The sequence below is a fragment of the Besnoitia besnoiti genome, chromosome X (genome assembly GCF_002563875.1).
Source record: "Besnoitia besnoiti strain Bb-Ger1 chromosome X, whole genome shotgun sequence".
In the NCBI taxonomy this organism is placed as follows: Eukaryota; Apicomplexa; class Conoidasida; order Eucoccidiorida; family Sarcocystidae; genus Besnoitia; species Besnoitia besnoiti.
In genome coordinates, this window is record NC_042365.1 from 1,436,710 (window position 1) to 1,456,782 (window position 20,073).

The 20,073-nt window shown below is 59.0% G+C and overlaps 2 protein-coding genes across 2 annotated transcripts; one reads left to right on the forward strand and one right to left on the reverse strand.

Moving 5' to 3' along the window:
- Positions 1-956: 956 nt before the first annotated feature.
- On the reverse strand, positions 957-11,044 carry BESB_017590 (uncharacterized protein; the record flags this gene model as incomplete). Its single annotated transcript, XM_029360474.1, has 10 exons — positions 957-1,022; positions 1,358-2,122; positions 2,688-2,778; positions 3,216-3,376; positions 3,886-3,958; positions 4,474-5,859; positions 6,371-8,146; positions 8,548-8,705; positions 9,128-9,580; positions 9,899-11,044. 10 exons carry the CDS (start codon positions 11,042-11,044, stop codon positions 957-959), a joined length of 6,075 nt encoding a protein of 2,024 aa, XP_029216450.1.
- A 1,463-nt stretch (positions 11,045-12,507) lies between these two features.
- Positions 12,508-17,164, forward strand: BESB_017600 (mRNA capping enzyme; the record flags this gene model as incomplete). The annotated part of the gene is made up of 10 exons (XM_029360475.1): positions 12,508-12,766; positions 13,043-13,146; positions 13,495-13,584; positions 13,865-14,146; positions 14,410-14,565; positions 14,739-14,813; positions 15,272-15,345; positions 15,623-15,833; positions 16,307-16,354; positions 16,997-17,164. The coding sequence occupies 10 exons, from the start codon at positions 12,508-12,510 to the stop codon at positions 17,162-17,164; spliced, it is 1,467 nt and encodes a 488-aa protein (XP_029216451.1).
- Positions 17,165-20,073: the final 2,909 nt, after the last annotated feature.

A 20,073-nucleotide genomic window follows, 5' to 3' on the forward strand; every position in this document is an offset into this window, starting at 1 on the left:
TGCGACAAACTACCGCCAAACTACCAAACAGCTTTGCGAAACCGCCTTTTTCAGAGTGAGGTAACCCTGAAAAGAGAAGGATACAGTAGCCTGTGGGAACTACATGGCTTCACTCGCAAACGCCGACGGAGGCATTTACGAGTTGCTTTCCGACACAACGTGAAGCCTCTTGTTGAAAAACACTTATTCACCACGTATAGCATTTCCACCCCAAAACGCCTCCCCGAAGACAGCGCGAATGCCGGCCGCGCCAGCACAAGAAAAGAACAAACCAACACTCCACAAAGAAGTTAAACAGCTCGAGTGAGACTGGCGAGACTATGCTGAGATTCCGGAGCCGCCACAAGGAGCGCAAGACAATGGGCACTGCGTGAAACTACAAAACTCATGTCCAACGAGCCCCACTGTACGCGACTCAGCCGAGAAACAGCAGCTCAAAGGACTGCAAAGACAGCAGAAATCGACAGTTCATCGCCGTTTCCCCCCAGGATTCGTTCCGTCGTCCTCCCTCTTCGCTCACGCAGCTTCCGCGACCGGTTGAACTTGAGGCTCGGAACTAATCAAAATCGACTGGGGCATTCAGAAATGAGTGTAGGTGGTGACCGTCGTCTCTGCAGTGAAACAAAAAGAGCAAGGCACAGTAACGGTTTCCACCCTACACGCATGATGGCGTGCTGCATCTGGCCGCCGCGCCGCAGAAAGTGCTGGATTTGTGGAGGACACGGCCGTCGCTCCCTCGCCAGGTCTGCGTGATCTTTTGACCGCAAATGCCGAAGACGGCACGACTTCCCGCCTGTCTGCACACGGGTAGAGATGCAGTTGGCTATCTATCTACCTGCGCGCATGCACTCCGACGGCTTCACGCATATTCGCATCCCCATCAGCCTGGAAATCAATGCACACCCGCTTTTCGTGCAAATGTGGGTGTGGGTGATCATAGGTGGCAGTGCTGACACCTACTCGCCCATCAAATTCTTCAATTCCTTCTCCGACATGGCGGCGAGATCCGCCAGACTGGGCACCTGCGGGGGCGAACGCGACGCCAGAGAACCCATAAGGACCTGGGATGTCTGTATCTCATAACCGGAGTCATCTTCATTATTCTAGGAACAATAGTGTCTCTGTTGACTCAGTGTAAGTGAACCTCTCTGAAGGCTAACGGGGCTTCATCACACACCCATTTACACCACAGGGGCTGCCACAAGGCCTTCCTTTCCCCTCCCCCCCACCCCCCCGGGTGACTCTTGTGGAAACGATCGAACGCTGAGGCGCACCGAAAACCTTCCCGTCCGCGTTCCTTCTCTCGCCGCGGCTCGCGGAGTCCACAGACCGCGAAAACGAGAGGTGAGAGCCTCACCCGCGAGACAATGAGATTGATGTTTTTGCTAGTCACGCCCGGCAGGCGGCGGAGAAAGTCGACCGCTGCAGAGTTTGTCGCCGCTGAGGCCGGGCGAAGCGCGGGAGAGGTCTCGCCGCTCGCGAGGCTGGTCTGACTGCGGCTGTGGTTCCCCGCAGAGACAGCCACGAGGGCCTTCTCGGCGGAGGCCGCGCCTTTTTTTCCGCCGTCGAATGACGACGCAGGACAGAAAGCCAGCTGCCTCTGTCGGCCTCTTGCGTAGCCTTTTTTCTCAGATCCTGTCCTCACCTCGCGCAACCCCGCGGAGGCTCGACCTTTCGCACCGCCCCGGTCTAAATGTCCCCGGACAAGCTGCAGCTGGCTGCCGGCAGCAGCGAGACTGCCGAGCTTGCTTTCACTTTCCCCCTTGCTCGACGCCTCGCTGGTCGTGGCTGCCAAAGCGGAAGCCGACGCGCCCTCCTGGGGCGTCGCTGCGGAATCGCCGCGCCTCGGCGGGCTGCCCGCGCGCGCGCCGTCGGTATCTTCATCCTCGTCCAGCAGCGAAATCGTCTCGCGCAGCTCGAAGGCGTCTGCGGCGAGCTTGTCGTCCTCGTTTTTCGCGCTCGACAACTTCGCCTTGCTGCCCAGCATCGCAAAGGTGCTCTGAAAGGACGTGTGTGGGCGCATCTTCAGGGCGCGCCGCGTGTCTTCCGCGTCGTCGCCTTCCACGAGGAACTCGCGGTCGATCGCCTCGATGCGACTGACGTCCGGCTGCTCGCGCCCCGTCTGGCAAACGCAAATGGGCACCCAAAACATGGCAAAAAAAACAGAAACCGTGACACACCGCAGAAACCTCAAAGACCGCAAAATCGTCTCACGGTCGCCCGCTCGCTGGACTCCAAAACTCCCGCCCGCAGACCTCTGCAGGGCGACGCCACAACTCACGCAGCGACCTTCGCGATCCGGGCCCCGGCAGCTGCACGGAGCCCAGAGAGCGACGCCAAACAAGAGCTCCTATTTTTTAGTACCATTAGTGAACGTAGTCCAACGCGCAGTAACTAGTCCCCAGAAAGAGCTGGTTCTTTGTACCAGTGCGCATGCATGCGCAGCTCGAGTGCCCATCACGCAGACAAAGAGAGATCCCAGCTCGCTTTTGCTTCAGGCGCGAGACTCGCTGAGGCCACCGCCGGTCAACATCCGGCGTGGCTGCCGATGCCAGCCACGCCCCTGCCGAGGGAGGCATTTAGGACAGTATACCCTGGCTCGGCGCATGAATTTGACAAAGAGCTCCAGAGGAAGCTGGTATCCTTCTCCAGCAAGTTGATACCCACGATATGCACAGGGACCTCACTTTGAGAGCGATGAAGAGGTTTGCAGCGAAGGCCGTGTGCGGAGCCCAGATGAGTCGGAGAGCCGGGAAGTGAAGGACAAGCAGCAGCAGCCTGAGTCAAGTCAACAAGCGCAGCGCTGAAGCCAGGCAAAGTCGACTAGCTCCGTGAAACACAGTTTGCACTGCCACCGCAGAGCCGGAGAGGGACGCGATGAATACGAAACCTCGCTTTTTGGTCTTTATTCGATCGCGTGACGCCGGGGGGGGGTGAGGGGGGGGAGGGAGAGTCCTTGGCCTTCCTCCGCGACCCGCCGGCCGGCTCCCCTCCACACACAGACGGCCCCCCCCGACTACTCCGCGCCCCTCCCCTCCCTGAGAAGCTGTATCTCGTCGGTCGATTTCTTCGCAGTTTAAAAGATGTCTGCCTCGCTTCCTGCGCGTGTCCTGCCGCCGGCAACCCCAGGGACTCCTCCCCGCTCGACACACACCGCGCATGCGCTCCCCTACATCTGTCGCTGCAGCTGCTGCACGCGGTGCGCCAGGCCTCACTTGTGAAGCAGCGAGCAGCAGCCGATCGCAGTGTTCCCCAGCGCCCGCAGACTCTCGGCCTCAAGCGGCAATCCAGGATACCCCACGAGCGAGAAAGGCCGCCCGCGCTCAAACTCAATCAACAGAGTCGGACACCGGTAGTAGCGGCACAGCAGCTGCGCCTGAGCAAGGCAGAAAGAAGAGAAAGAAGAGATGGACGCCGACGAGCGCAGCATCAAGTCGCCGCAGAGAGAAAGCGAGAGAGGCGCGACGACGCAGGCCTTGCAGCCCAGTGGAGAAGCATCGGCGAAACACGCGGCCGCGGCAGCAGAGCGACGCCCAGATTGACGTGGCTCCGCGAAGAGGCGAAGGGAGACACGCGGCACGATAAGACGTTACACGCGCCCGGGATGGACGTAGGGGAGCACGCAGAAATGAAAAAAACGCGCTAACGCATGGAAATGCGCGTTCGTGTTCACACCTCATCTATCCCCTACGCGTGTGGGATCTCCAAGCGAGTCTGCATTTTCTCTGGAATGAGAAGAAGACGCAAGGGACGTGCCTCTCAGCGCTTGTGCGGCAAACACAAGGCCTCGCCCCTCCAGCACACGTTGATACGACAAGAAAACCGCAAAAGGTTGAGTTTTCTGCTTACACTTTCGAGATGTTTTTTTAAAGGACAGAGACGCACCTGCTGGTACAGTCGCCCCGAAAGCAGCGACTGCCACAAATCAAAAATCGCTTTCCTCTCTACGCAGATTTCTCTGAACCCAGAAGCCCAGAAACGCAACTGAGACACACTGCCACGAATGATCCTGAAGAGTTTTGGGCAACTACATATGTGCAGCACTACACTTGAAATATACGTACTCACATTCATATATCCATAAATATACGTACATACAGATATATGCGGATATATGTGAATACGCATCCATATACACGTATATATATATATATATATATATTTATGTAGGGGGGAGGGCGTACCCGTATGAACGAATCGCCTACGTAGGCCCCAGGCGGAAGCCCCTGCCTCTCTGCTTGACTAGCTGCGCTCATATGCGCTCAATCTGCCTCACTGTCTGTGCGTCGCGTCAATCTCCGCGCGCCGCTACACGCAAGTATAAAGACATTTATATATACAATTTAGACTACACGTATATATGTACATATAGATAAGTATATGTTTTGCAGCTGCTCTTCTGGTGTTTCTTTATAGCTGTGCGCTTCGCCCCGTCAGCGTTTTACGACAGCTGGCGTGTCACTCAGGCCGTACCTCGTGAGCACGTAGTCGCCAACTCCGAAGGTGAGCGGCACCACGCGCAGACGCTTGCAGAAGAGTTCGAATGGAAGCGACGAGCGCATTTCGCGCATGTCCACGACGACCTTGGGCTGAAGAAGCTCCAAGGCAGCGGCGGACACGAGTCTATCTCCTTCGCCGCGCCCGCCGCTGGCCTGCGCCGGCCTGTCTCCCCCGCCGCCGGGCTTTGTTGCGTCGCCTTCGGCGCCCCTCCGCTTCAACTCCTTCTCGAGCTGCTGCCTGAGAAACGCATCGCGGCCTCCGCCTCTGCGCGAGGAGTCGAGCCCCTGGCTGCCGACCCCCATCGCGCCCAACTGCTGCTTCCACTGAAGCCCAATCGCGGCGGTCTCCGCGGTCGTGAGGCCTCGCCCGAAGAGCGGGTGCGGGCGACACGCCGGCGAGAGCCACTCCCCCTCGGGCGGAGGCGCCGCTTCAGCGGAGGCCTCGTCGCAGCCTCCCCCGTGCCGCTTCGCGTCCGCCGCCTGCGACGCGAGAAGCGCCCGCTCGTCTTCACGCCGCGCGGCGAGAAGCGCATCCCACTCCGAGGACGGAGACAGCGAAGGCGGGAGAGGTGTCGCAGCTAGCAGGTCATCGAGTGGAACGAGGAGGTGCTGTTTCTGCTGAAAAAGCATCCGCCAGGCGGTCTTCTCCACCTGAATGTTGGACAGATACTGCTGAAGCTCCACGGACTGTTGCAGCACCAACACAAACACGCGCAGATCACCGCCGGAGAATACATACGGCGGGAACGCCGACAAGAGGGCGTCCGCGCGGCCTTCCGACGGCGGCGCAGACGAGGCCGCGCCGCCGCACGCGCGGGAAGGCGACTTTGCGGCAGCGCAGGCGAGTGGTGAAGCCGAGGCTCCGCTCGTGAACGAGAACGAAGAGGACGCAGCGGGCCTGCGATGCACGGCAAGCGTTTGCACATCGTCGTCGCTCAGAACTTCCGCTGGTCTCTCTTCTGGGGCTTGGGCGCGGGTCTCCGTCTTGGGCTGTGGGTCTGTGGGGTGCGCCCCGGCCTTCGCTTCCCCCGCGCCCTGCGCTGTCGCTGCGCCCTGCGCTATCGCTGCGCCCTGCGCTGTCGCTGCGCCCTGCGCTGTCGCTGCGCCCTGCGCTGTCGCTGCGCCCTGCGCTGTCGCTGCGCCCTGTGGCGCCCTTTCTGCTTCCAGCCGCGCGAGGCCCCGCGCCTCCTCGAGGAGGCCGTGGAGCGACCGGCGCTCGGCGCAGAAGACCTCGACTTCGCGGACGAGCGACGGCTGGGGATCCACGAGAACTACCGCGTGCGGAAGAATATCCCGCAGCGCGTACGCCACGGCGCCGACGCCCGCGCTTGCGCTCACGATGAACGGCGTCGGGCGAATTCTGCAAACGTGAGCCACTCCAGGGAGAGCGAGGCAGACATCCTTCAGATGCACAACGCGGGTCACGCATCTGCCCCTTACACACGCCTTGAAAGACACCAGAAACGAAGAAAAAAACGACAGCCACGCACGGGGTCGACACCCGACAGGAGGAGGCCTTTGACGTGGAAGCGCCGACGCGGAGACACGAGAAGTCGGCGCCCTCTAGCGACGAAACGACGGGCTCTTCATCAGATTGAGTTCTCATGCGGCGACCAGACCAGCCCCCCAACCGAGCACATATCCCGCATCCTACCTGGGCAAATGCGCACGAAACGTTGTACATATACGCGTCTACATGTAAAATTTGCATATATACATTTATAATGTGCACATATATGTATACTATGCACATATATGTATAGGTGTGCACATATATAACGCCAGAGGGTATAGGCGAGTGTGTGTTATAGGTGTGAGTACACGAGGTGAAGACACAGTCCTCCTACAGCACGCCGGCTCGCGAGTCTTACCGAAGTTTCCGCGTTCGTCTCGCGACGTTTTTTCGCATGACGCGGTCGGTGAGCAGTTGGTCTTCCATCGCCTGCGCCCAGGAGACCGACGGCGAGCTTTTCGCTTCTTCTTCTCGCAGCGCGAGCCGCAGCAGATGCGCCGTCTCGCTCAGCCGCCCCCCGCCGCGGCCGTCCCTGTCCCTCTCGCGGTCGCCGGGCGAGGGGCGAACGCGCGCCACGCCTCGAGAGAAAAGCGGAAGAAAGGCTGCGGCGAGGGCGGAGGACGGAGGTGCGGCAGCCGCAGGCGCGCCGGGACCCGTCGCGGCACCGGACGCCAAAGAAGAAGAGGAAGACGAAAAAGAAGAGGAAGATGAAGAGGGAGAAGAAGAGGAGAAGAGATGCTGACGCAGCGAAGAGAGGAGGAGGCGGCGGGAGCCCAGCATGAAGAGAAGACGCAGCTGACGATGCGTCGCCTCGTCCTCGACAAGAAATAAAATCCGGTAGCGCGGCCGAAACGGCGCGAAGGCAGCCGACCCCGTAGAGGGGGGAGAGGAGGCCGGCGACGCGAGGCAGGGAGAAGAAAAGGCGACAGACGACAAGGCGGAATCAGCCTTCACCGCCCTGCCCTTGCAGCCCGCGTCGTCACTCCCATCTGAGTCGTTTTCCGCGTCTGGGTCATCGGGCACCACTTCGCCGTCGTCAGACTCGGCTCTCGAGCCTGCGTCGGGCTCGCCCCCCAAGACCAGCTTCCGCCTCCGCATGCGCTCGCCATCGTCGTCCTCCATCGCGTCGCCTTCCGCCCCACCACCCGCCGCTGCCGAGCTCTCCAGGGCCTCGCTCGAAAGCGGCGCCCCGCCCACGCCAGGCGAAGAGAGAGAAGACGACAAAAAAGACGTCGAACTAGAGGAAAAAGAAGAGAAACGATCAGAAAAGGAAGGAGAAAAACAACAAGAGGAAGAAGACGCTGGGGACGGAAGAGAAGTGAGACCTGGCGTCGCCGGGGCTTCGTTTCTCCGCGGCCTCTTGGCGCTCCGCGGTTCCACGTCCTCGATCGCCAAGAATCGTTCCTCCTCTCTGCGTCCTTCCCCCGAGGCCCGCGACTCCCCTGTCTCCTCGTCACCTCCCGCCGCTCCACCCGCCGCGTCTGAGCTTTCAGCTTCGCCTCGCGCGCGCTTGTTGCCAAGCGCAGATGCCTCGCCCGCCGCCGCCGACACCGCCTGCGCCGCACCACCACCTTCTGCGCCGCTCGCGCCGTCTCGCGGGCGCTGCTCGCGCAGGAGCTTCTCGTAGAGCTCGTCGCTGACAGTGCAGTGCCAAAGAAACCGCACAAGCCACTCCCACTTGGCGTTCGGCTCGTGTACCAAAACGGCCTTCTTCACCCAGAGGGCTTCCCGCGAAGCAGCCGCAGTCAGAGGAGCAGTTAGCGAGCAGGCTGGCGAGCGCGAGAAGGCAGTCGCCGCACAGCCCGCAGAGACCGCCAGAGAAGAGACGGAGGCCTCGTGTCCTCCTGTCGGCTCCCGCTTGGCTGGTGCGCCGCAGGAGGCGCCCACAGGCTCGCAGCGATCAGAGTTGCCCTCCCCCCTCGGCTGCGTCGCCGCCCGCCCGACGACTGCCGAAGTCTGCGCGTCCTCTGCCTCGCTCGCTACCCCGACGCAGACGACGTCAGCGTCTCCTTCTGCCGCCTCGCCCTCGGATTTGAGTGAGGAAGCCGCGGCGCGCTCTCCCCCGCGCGGCTTCGCGAGCTTGGAAGGAGAGCCTAGGGCCTCGCTGTGCGGCACACGCTTCAGCGAGAAGACCCTGAAGACACAGAGACAGGCAGGCGAGACTTGTGTCTCCTTGAACGACGACGATGACTCCCGCGAAGACAGAGAGAGACACGCACCCCGAAGATACGAGCTGGGGGCTGCACTATTCTTCTTGCGCTCCAGGATGATGAAGTTATCGAAAAGATCCTCTCTTTCAAGGCTGAGTGGGCGTCGGCGCCGCAGAGTCCGCAAGCGTGGACGCCTATGTGGGGACAAAGGCCAAATCGCCTCCGCCCCGCATAATGCATCCCTCATCCATCCAAATAATTTGTATAAAATTAACTAAAACAGCCAAAATTTAGGTAGGACGTCAAGCGTCAAAAGACGCCCTTGAACACGACAGAAGAGGGGGAAAGAGGCCGAAGGGGCGCGCCGCAGGGTCGCGACGGTCACCTGCTTTGAGCGCGATTGAAGAGAATGTGCATTTCAGTGGTGCACGTCCATCCGGCATCGAGGACTTTGGAGGCCTTCAGCGACTCGAGCAGGGAGAAGAAGGCAACTGCGTCGAGACGGTAGAGCCGCCAGAGGAGATTCCGCAGCACGCTCAAGTCCTGAAGCGAAAAGAGAGAAAGCGCGGAGCTTGCGCGACACACCCAGGCGAAAAGAGCGGAAATTCGCCCATCCCCGGTCCCATAGAGCCCCCGCACCGCACAGGAGACGGCAGAAACAACTCAGCCAGAAGGTGTGGAGAACCTCCTCCGCTGCACCCAGCCGTCCTGCATGTAGCTACATACACGCGAATAAAAAAGAAATAAAACATGCAGATATGCCAACGCGTGGTCTGTCTATCTCGAGTGCGCGTGTAGGCACGCACCGCAGTCTCTGTGTATGCTCCAGCTCTTGTTTTTTAGCCGCAGCGTCGGGGCGGACTGCCCGCGGCAACTAGGCTCGCAGGTGACTCGGGATTCAGCGGACTTCTTTTCTGTCGAGCTGTCTTCTCCGTCCGCCAGCCGCGACCGCTTGAGACCCTTACCGCCACGAACTGCCGCGTTTTTCCATCGAGCTTGTGCCAGAGAGCTTCGGCGCTCTCTTTGACCGACGCGACGAAGGTGTTCGCGCTGCCCTCGCCTCCCTCCGCGAGACTGGGCGCCGAAGCCCCCGGGGCGGGGGCCCGGCCTCCGGCTGCCCCGGGGCCGCCTGCCCCGCTTTCTCGCGGGGCGCCAGGCCCGCCGGAGCCTTCCGGCCCCGCGCCTTCCTCCTTGGAGGCTGCCAGCTGTTGGAGCAGCTCCGCGGCGCGCTCGGCGACTGCGGCGCGGCCGCCGAGGATGAGTGAGCGCGCGTCGTACAGGTTGTCGAGGTTCAGCGCGCGAATGCGCTTGAGGAAGTCGAGCCCCGACTGAAGCAGCAGCGTGATCGCCTGCTGAATTTCCAGAGTCGCTGTTGACGGCCGCAGAAGCACCTCCAGGCTCTCAGGTTGCGACGCAGCCTGAAAACGCATCACCCAAGCCGCACGTAGGAACAGTCCACAAGCGGCATCAAGCGCCAGGCATAGGCCCCCCCCGTAAACCCTAAACCCTAACCCCCCTCTTAGCGTAGAGAATGCAGCCCGAGGAGCGGCGGCCGCTCCGCGAAATCACGTTGTCGGCGCGCGGCGCTCAGATTCGCAAATCAGTCGAGCAGAGAGAGTCCACACACATAAACTCACGAGTCTCTGCTCTACTGCTACCCTCCCCTCAAGCCCCACTGTTCTGCATGCTGCAGTAAGTTCGTGGTTCCGGCAGAACTGGCGTGCAAGCGCGCTTACTTCTAGGCTCCGCTGGACGACTGGAGCGTCTCTCGGGAAGAGGTGGACGCGCTGCAGCCAGAGTTGCTTCATCGTTCGCTCGAGGAGGCCGAAGATGGAGATATTGTATTTCCGGCTCAGGGAGGAGGAGAAGAAGGCCGACGGATTGTCGCAGATCGCCTTGAGGCCGCCGAGCCGGTTGCGCTGTCTGTAGAGCCGAACGATGAAGGCCTCGCTGAAGCCGCGACAGACGGTGTCGGCGTGCATCACGACGATGCAGTCAATCACCTCCGGAGGCAGCTTTCCCGACAGCAAGTCGCCGACCATGACGCGAGAGGAGACCGAAAAACAACCGCCCTTCGCGTAGAGCTTCTCGCGCTGTGCCCATGTCATCGACCCTTCGCAGCTCGCCCCTGTGCCGCTGCCGACGTAGCGCAGCAGGAGCGGCCGCGGCAGCGCCGAAAACGACGCAGACGAGGCAGCACCGGAAGAAGGAGACACGGGCGACGCGGCGACACCTGCTGGCGCAGGCGCGTCGCTGACTGCGGAAGCACCTCCTCCCGGTTGCTCACTCTGACGCAACCGCTGCTCTCGAATGAGTTGCCGCAGGCGCGCGCGCTCGGCGAGTTGTTGCTCGAGCTGCAGCTGCCGCAGCTGAAGCAGCTCGCACTCTTCCTGAGAAACGTTCAACACGAAGATGAGCTTCGGAGACGCCAAACTGCCCACTGCGTCTTGCGAACTCCGGGCCCCGAGTGTAGCTCTTCCGGCGTCTCCAGGTGTGCGTACTCCCGAGCTCCTTTCGCTAGCCGCTCCGACGCTGCCGTCTGCTGCAGGTGCCCGCCCGTCGGAGTTGTTCGCGTGCTCCCTTGAGGAGGTTCTCCGGGGCCTTCTGCGGCACTGGAGACGGCGAAGCAGAAGCAGAAGAACGCCGTGGACGTCCAGGCCCTTCGCCAAAACTGCCAGCGCATCCTCCCTCATGAGCACATCGACAACTTCCTCCTTGTACGCGAGAGAAGGAAAAACCGAATCCGCGCTCTCCGCAGAGAAACGCGACGCAGAGGGCCGCGAAGGAGACGGATTCGACGCCCGAGACGCTTCCGGCCCGCTCTCGGCGACCTCTTTATTTACGGCGCTTGCGCGCGCCGGCGCGAGCTCGGGTTTCGCCATGCCTTTCTCGCAGCGGTGTAGAGACACACAAGAAGCGCCACGCGACAACAAGCCGAGTGAGGAACCAGAGGAGACAGATAGGGACCTAGAATGCGCGCCACACAGAAGACGCGAATTCGTGAGGAGGCGCGCCATGAGACGGCGACGCGCCCGCCTCACGTCGCTCGTCGCGCCATCCCGAGGTGAGCGGAACAGAGGGCGCGAAGCCTTTCTGCTACGACAAGCGGCGAAGACGCTTCACTCACGAGGCGAAGAGGAAAGCTGTCTCGCATTCTTTTGCGACGTGGCTCAACAGACTCACCAGGCACACATGCAGTCGCCGGGGTTTCGAACTCGCCTTCAAACAGACGGAAGTATCGATAAAAATCGTGCAAAAGGCGCACACATGCCGGCAGACAAAAACGGAGAGGAAACGAAATGACGGGAACGGGAGCATTTGCCACAGCGGCTCCCAAAAGATGGAGAGTAGGAGACACGAGAGAGAATGGTAATCACCGTCTCGTCGTCCTGAATTCCAACAGAACCGCACATGCAAGCAAGCACGCCTGCGTGGAGTCAGATGCATTCCTTCCTCAAACTGGAGCCCATGTGCCGAGAAGAATACGAAAACAGAGACACACGGAAGAGACTGAAGCAACCAAGCCAAGCAGGGGTTCTGCGGAGGAAAGAACGACGGATAACGGAGTTTCGCCGGCGCAGAAAATGAATCTTTGCGTGCATCGGCACGTCGAGCTGTATCGCATGCATGCGACAGCTCGCATCCACCAAAAGAAAGATCGATTGTTCACCCAGCTGGACGTTTCCGTTCTTCTTTCTCTCATCGCACGCGAGGGTTCAACGAAGAGCTTCCGGCGCGCTGAGGCTGATTAGCTTCCATCCGGTCAGCTGAGGCGGCCGTCGCGGGCGTCGATGCGGATCCTTGCCTGCGAGAAGCGCCGCTGCCTTTCCCTTGGTTTTCGTGCGAATTTCCTGCGCATTTTCGCTTTCTCCTCTAGGACACGCCACCGCACATTCGCCCGCTCTCTCGGGGTTGTTTTACTCTCCTTGGAAGCGCCGATGAAGAGGTTTTCGATTCCGTTGTAAGCAGGAGGACACCCAGGCAGAGAAAGAGCAGCGCACACAGAGCCTTGTCGCCTCGTGGCTCTGCCGCAGACTCATATCCCCCGCTTCGTCTTTCGCTTTGCATTTCCTTCTTCTCCGGTCCTGCTGCCTCTCTCCCGCCTTGCGCGTCCTCCGTCTTCTGTCTGTCGCGTCCTCTCCATTTTCGAGGCTCTTATTCTCCTCGGTTTCCCCTCCATCCCCTCCTTCGTCCTCCCCTCTCTCTCCCTCTCCCTCTCTCTCTTCAGCTTTGTCGCGCTTCTTCCTGTCGTCCGGCGCGTCTTTCGCCGCTTGCTTTCCTCGGTTTCCTTCAGCTCTTCGCGTCTCTGCTCGCGGGCTTTCTCCACGGTCCCCGCTCCAGCGCCATGGACGCCACGGGCCGCGGCGCGCCGCCGCCACCCCCAGGCCCGCCAGCCGCGGCCTCCTTCGCGCCTTCACCCGTGCCGCCGCCTCCGCCGGGCTCTGCCGCCGCACTTCCGGGGATCCTCGAAGGCGACCCTTCGGGCTTGCTGCCGCCTGAGCAGGCCCAGCGCGTGCGCGAGCGCGTGCGGAAACTCTGCGGATGGAACCGGGAGTCTTTCCCTGGCGGGCAACCCGTCAGCTTGAGCAAAAACAACCTCGCAGGTCCGCGGCGCCGCGAGGCGGCGAGGCCCTGCCAACAAATCGGTAGATAGAGGCAGAGAAAGAGAGGGAATATGAGCTAGCATTTGGCGCGACGACCTACTATTCGCACTCGACTTAACGTTGTATACCTGCGTGCATCTGGGAATCTCTCTACACAACTCGATATGCATAGGTATATGCATATGCGCACATATATTTGCGTCAATATATACGACCAAAAGACGTGCTTTTCGGTGGATGGAGCTTCGCGAGTGAGTCGTTTCTTGTGCGCGGCAGAGCTGTTTCGAAACCCCTATGTGGCCTGCGAGAAGACTGACGGCATCCGCTTCCTCCTTCTGGCCGCCTCGGGCTGCATCTTTCTCATCGGGAGAAAAGAAGAGGTGAGACAAGCAAACGCAACGGTAGCGACAACGCGGACTCGAAGAGGCAGCGCAGACAAGGGAGGGGCTTTGCCGAGGACGCAGGAAGGCCAGAAGAAGGCCTGCTTGAGCGTCGGCGACCGCCGAGGGGAACGCGCGAGAGAAGCAAGAGAGCGAGGAGAGAAGAAGGGAAGAAGGAGACTTGCGATGGAGGCTTCCGGTCCGGGCTGGGCTCCAGTCGTCTTCGCAAGCCGGCGTTCGACGGTCGGCCTTGCCTCGTGTGGCGGCACGGGGCCCGCGCCTGCGTGTTGACTAACCGACGTTGGTCCGAAAAAACCTAGAGTTCTGCGTTTTCTCTTCTCTCCACAGGTGCGCATGCTCCCCGACAACTACCTTCCGCGGCGCGGCCGGATCCACGACGCGCAGCAGTTGACGCTGCTTGACGGCGAGCTCGTCATGGTAGGACGGCGGCGAAGAGGTGTTTAAGTTTCGATTGAGTTATCACTCGGCAACGCGGTCCCTCCTGCCTGCAGCAGACTGACAGGAATGCTGCGTGCGCCGCAGACGCAGAGGGTGTCTTAAATGCCGAGAGAGCGATTCGAGGAGACGGCTCTCGCGCGGACCAGGCCACCACCGCACAGGCCAATAGATGAGCGTTTGCAGCGCTCCACGTGCTGGCGGCGGCGCTGCGCTCCCGTGGAGTCTGCACTTTTTTTTGTCTCTTCTGGATTGGTTTTAGGACCGCCACCCCGACGGCGGCAGCGTGGCGCGCTACTTGATTTACGACGCCGTCTGCATCGAGCGCGACGAGTCGATAAAGGAGTTAAATTTGATGGCGCGGCTCGCCGCCGTCGCCGAGCGCGTCATTGCGCCGCTGCGGGAGCTCGAGGAAGAAGAAAAGCGCCGCGAGGGCAAAGGCTGTGACCGCGCCCAGCCTGCCGAGGCCGCGGGCGCAGAGGACGACTCCACGGCGCTGCAGACAACGAAAAAGAGAAAACCTCCGATGGAAATTTATCTGAAGGTATGTGCATGGCCACGGGGTGAGACCTGCGGGCCTCGCGCGCGTGCCTGTGTTTGTCCCGAGACACACCTATATGATCGTATATTTATCTTTATTTTTATATATTTTTAGGCATTGTTCTGCCAGGTACTGCCTGCATGCCTGGAGGAAGTGGCGTGCGATCCCAGTTAGGCCAGCGGCGCGTTGACGCTTTTTTGTTCGCTGTGCCTCGTTCTCTGCAGCTGCTTTTTTGTTTTTGCCGGAGCGTGTGATCGCGTTTTTAGGATTTTTTCGAGATTTTCGATCTCCTCCACATCCAGCGGATGGCGCTCCGCCTTCCGCACGAGTCCGATGGCATCATCTTCACCCCCGTCAGCCTCCCCTACACGACAGGCACCTGCCGGCAGCTTCTCAAGTGGAAGCCGCCGCATCTGAACACGGTACGCCTTAGCAGCGACAAGACATGAGGTCTCTTTTCCTTCATCTGTATTTGAGTTGAGTCACTGTCTCACTTTTGGCAAGCATATATCGCATGCCGCAAAGGTTTTTGTCGCGCGCATGCTTGGGAGTTCTTCTGGCGTCTGCTTTTGCGTGTCTCGTTTTCCCGCTTTAGGTAGATTTTAGCGCAGACGCGCTCTACGACGAAGGAGGCGTCCCGAGGCTTTTTCAGCTCTACGTCGCGGACTTTGTAAGTCGACTCGGCTGCAGTTTGCCCAGGGGAGCGCTCTCAGCAAATCAGGCGCGAAGTGGCAGCTTGCATGGAACTGCCAGCCTCTCAGTGCCCGCTGCATCATAAGACACACGCCTGGCGAGACGCGGCAAGCCCGCCGTCTGTGGAGGGGTGTGCCGCTGTGAGGCGTTTAGAGAGGGAAACTTCTTCAGTCTCGCTTGGCAGCGCCGAGGCGTTCTGCGAACTCACGCGACTCAGCGGACGTGCTGGAGCTAGTGGCGGCACTTGAAAGGGTCATCTGCATGGGGCGAGTTTTTGTCGATTTCCCCTCCGTCAATCTATCGAGCGACGACGGAAGAGCGGTATTGGCGGCGGGCTGAAAAGCCCCTGTGGAGGCCCTGTGCTGCGCCTCCAGCGGTGAGACTTCCGCTTTTTCCTATTTCCCTCGTTTTCCCCCATTTTTTGGTATTTTTTAGGGCGTGCGGGTATTTAAGGGCGAGTTCCTCGCACCGTATGGCACGCTATACAAAGAGCTTCTTCAAATGGCCAGGTGAGGCGCAGCAGAGAACGAAAAATGCAAAAAACACCCACCCTCTGCTTCAGAAATCTTCGAAGCATTATTGATTTTTTTTCGCTAACCCCCTCATACAGATGCGGTGTGGCTGTGTGTGGGATTCGTTCCTCCTCAGTTAACTTTGTTTATAAAAAAAACACGGGAGCATAGATGAACTCGAAAATACAGCGCTTGCCTCGCGCGTATCTTCGTGTTTGCGTGCAAAGTAGTAGTTAAAAAGACAAGAGAGCGTGAATGGCGTTTTCCTCTGCAGCAAGACGCGGCTGAGCGGAACGATTGTCGAGTGTTTCTGGTTTCCCTCGCCGCCGGTCTACACGTTCGTCCCCTCGCTGCGGAGTGCAGAGGACCTGCGCGACGAGAAGGAAGTCTGCAAATGGCAAGGATGGAATGCCGCGAAACCCTTCTACGACTTGGATAACGGCACCTGGAAGGAGGGCGGCTGGGTCGCGGAGCGCATTCGCACGGTAAAAAAGAAAAAACGAGAACTGCCTCAAAACACCATGCCCTGAACGGAGGCCACATGCGGAAGACTCCTCGTTCTCAGACATGACAGCCTCCAAATAGGCGCCCACGTCTGCAAATCAGACTACCGACGACCTCTGGTTCCACCTCTCCCGCGGGCAGCCACATATATATGCAGATGTATTTATGTCCGCATATATACATATATGTGAATTAGTCTGCGTATGTGCAGGTAGGTGCTTACCGTCACGCGTAAATCTGTATGTAGGTGCGGGGGCGCACACCGGGTGTGAGGAGAGCTTACTGCAAAGGCATTCAGATAGGAATAGGAACATAATACATATTTTTATTTATGCGATGCGAGTCGAATACGTGGGACGACTGCGTGGACATCGTCTCCTCGCTTAATAGGCGAATGCTTCGCTACTTTAGACGGCCTTTCATGCGTAATGCAGCCCTCTGCGCTTTTCTGTAGGACAAAAACCTGCCGAATTCCTTCCAGGTCATGAAAAAAGTGCAGCAGGTAAGCGCCGCGCCGACCATATATATATATATATATATATATATATATATATATATATATATATATACATACACACTGCATGTGTATGTAGTAGACACAGCGGTATGCAGTTAAACACGAAACATACTTGTGTACTATATACGCGTTTGTATATATGTATGTATGTATGTATGCATGTATATATATATATATATATATGTGGATACATTTACGGAGAGAAAATAGAGAGCTAAGCGGAGGCCCTGAGATGAGAAGCCATAGTTGCATATATATATATATATATATATATCTTTATATCTGCATTTTCTGCCTTTCTGTGACCGCCGCGGAGTGCGGGACGTCTGACTGGCAGGGTCTACTGAATTGTCCTTTGCGAAAAGGTACTCGTTCCACATTTGCGTCTGGGTGTAAGCGCGGAACCCGCGCGCGTCGCCTCGACAGCTTGGCGATTTTTTTTTTTCTGTTGGGGTTTAGGGTTCCGCTGAACTCTTCTGTTTGGCCTTTCGCTTGCCTGTCGAGTTCGGGAGTTCTTACTCTCGGAGAGTGTGCGCACGAAGCCGACGGGTGGCGGCAGGAGGGGCGGCGCCTTTTTCTCGTTTTCCTCTGCCATCGCGTCTTTCCGCTTCTTCTTGGCCTTCGCAGAGTATCGACGACAGCATCACGTTTCACACGCTTCTCAGAGAAGCACAGCGATACAGAAATCACGGGAAAAAGACGGTTGGCGAGGCGTGCACACTTCCTCCTGATCACACGCAGATCACGGGGATATCTTGCCAGGCGGAAGGATCATTCCCCATTGTAGAGCGCTAGCAATCGAGGCGACAACTTCTACCGCATGCAAGCGTACATACCTACCGCATAAGTATATATATATCTATATATAAATATTGTTTTCGTTTTCGTGCCTGAACATAGAAGCTCACTGGCAGGGCGGGACCAACTTTGTAGCTTCGGGGCGATGGGAACACGTCATTATATGCACACGGTGTAACAGACCTGCATTCGTCCCTCACGGGCTTTCTCTTCGGCACGTGAAGCGCAGCGGCGCCTGAAGTGCGTCCGCACAAGAAGCGAAGAAAAATCTCTGCATGCGAGTTGAAACCACAACGAAGCGAGCTCGCACATGAGAAGGGCGGCTTGGCTGTAAGACAGCTCCTTTCGAGGTTTTTTTGGCGCTTTCTTCTCTCTCAGTTCGCTCGTCTTTTCTTCTCCCGTGCTTCTCTTCTGTGTCGCCTGCCTGGGCGTCGCGACGGTCTAAATTGGCTTCGGCCTTGAGTGCGGAGACGGCCCAGAGACGGACCTTTCCTGCGGCAGCCGTTTTTAGAGTGTGTTTGGATGGCTTTTCTCGCGCACTCCCGGTAGCATTTCACAGACAAACGGACTGACTTGGATCAACACAACGCGCCTCACACCCCGCCGGGCGTGAACACTTCTCCCCTTCAGACTCAGACGCATACACACACAAACATATTTCAGCACATGCTTACGGAGACATATATTTGTATGTATGGTTATAAATACCTTATCTATGCAGACTGTAAAGAGAAATTGACAGTCGTTGCGGCAGCGACTACCGGAGCCCAAAAGCTCGTAAGGGCCGCAGGACTTCTGGGAAAAAAATTTAGGAATAAAAAGTAGCCTTACGCGAATGTGCGCAGTGCACGCCTCAGTACGTTGCTTCGTTGTTCAGCAGCCACGCTTCCGCAAAGGATTATATATATATATGTATGCGCATTTATACACAGGGAATGGAGCACCTGCCTCTCTTCTCTGCAAATCTGGCTGGGCGCGGCGTTGCGCGTGATATGCAGGTTTCGTCAGTCTTTCAGCGAGCGGTTCCTCGCCACTTCGCAGGTTCCCTCTACTGTCAACCGCGCAACAACGGTTCGGGGATCTGAGCTCAGATCAAGCGCTGTCATCCTGTGTGCGCCTCTCCACGTGCATCCACATACAACTACACATATATATCAACGCGTCCGTGCCAGTACATCTATCTTTCCCTTTCTGCGAGCGAGTTACTGTGTCTCCGGTTTGTCTGGTCAGGCTGTGGAAGTTCTTTGCGTTTGCAGGCGTGTAAAATTTGATTCTTTCGGCAGGCGGAAGAAGCGGGAGTTTTCGAGGGACGACGACAAACGTCTGTCTCGACGAACAAGGATGCAAGGGAAGGCCCGCGCGACAAGAGAAAAATGCATCGCGACGGCCGTCGGTCCTCGTTCCTCCGCAAAATCGCTGTCGCCATCCATTTCTGCTCCACATAGGCCTAAACGCCAGAAACGCATTCCCGAAAGCCGTCGCGCGCCCCAGGCAGTTTCGCGCCCACAGCGCGCGCATGACTCCACAGAGAGAGGCCTGCAGACGCAGCTGGCTTCACGCACCCGCGGGGGGGACACCCGCGTCCGAGCAGACCGCATGCCCAAGTACTGAGGAGGAGGCCGCTGCACCACGAAGAATCTGACATACACACGCCGTCTTCCGCACGGCACGGAGCTGTGCGGAGGCAGACAGATCGATCGAGTCATGCATTGGAATGCGCGAAGTACATGCCGCCGGCGCGAGGTCGCGCGGCCCGCTGAGTCGCCCCGGCTCCTCAGACGTCACAACGCACAGAGCCGGAAGGCGCCATCGCGTCCTCCCCCTTGCCCTCTCGCACCTCCGCGCGCCGTCTCTCTTCTCTCCCTTGTCCCAGAAAAAGTCGCTCTTGCGCGCCTTCCTCAGCGCAAACAGCCAGCGAATAGCGCCGCCCTGTCGCCTGGCGCCTCTCGATCTGACTTTCGATCTGCCTTTCTAGACGCGTAGTTCACATGGATAGAAGCGCCTCACCATATAGGCGCCACTTTTGCGCAGCCGCGTAAAGCTATACACTACGCTCTCTCAGGTGCGTTCACAGTTACCGCGTCCACACAGGTCTATCTACATACATTCTTTACGATCCAGTGTGCGACACGACCGCCTCGTCTCCTCGCCTCCCTACGCGGGCTGCACGCCGCTCCCTTCTCACGCAGCGGGGAGTCGCTCGCTAGCTTGCTTCCAAAGCGCCTCTTCCCTGCCACCTGAGAGTCCTTCATCTGTCTTTTTCCTCGCAACCGAGTCGCTCCGCCGCCGCCAACTCGCAGCCCCCTCTCCCCCCCATCGCCTCTCGCAGTCTCCCCGCACCCCGCATCATGCGGAGGCGCGTCGCTGTATAGGAGTCCTGTCCGCGGCATGTCCCTTCGCACGCTGGGATAACCGTGCGGAGAGCGCACGCGGCCGCCAGCAGGAGTTCACGGATGCAAGCGCATAAATAAAGGGAAATTATTTACATACCAATTGCATGCGTGCCGAGGAGAGGGGTGAAGAAGCCGCAGGGACTCCACGTCACAATGGAGAACGGAGGCGGGCGAGTCTCTCGGAATGCGCACAGCCACGCGCCACCGGGGGGCCGCTTGCCCCTCTGTATAGTTAAGGACCTCCGCAGAGCTCACAACGCCGCTGCCGCGAAGGAGCACAGGATCACTCCGCGGCAGGACTGCTGCGACGGCATGAGACGGCACTCACGCCGCGACCCCGCCTCCGCGCCCAGCCTCGTTAATCTGTGTCGCCTCCTCGCGCCCCTCCGATATGCAAAAAACGGGAGAGACGCGATGCGTTCTCGCCGCAGAGACGCGACAAACGCCACTGCGGAAACGAGGCGCACACCACCGCGCGAAGCATGGCTCCGAATCGCAACGCTTCGCAGTCGC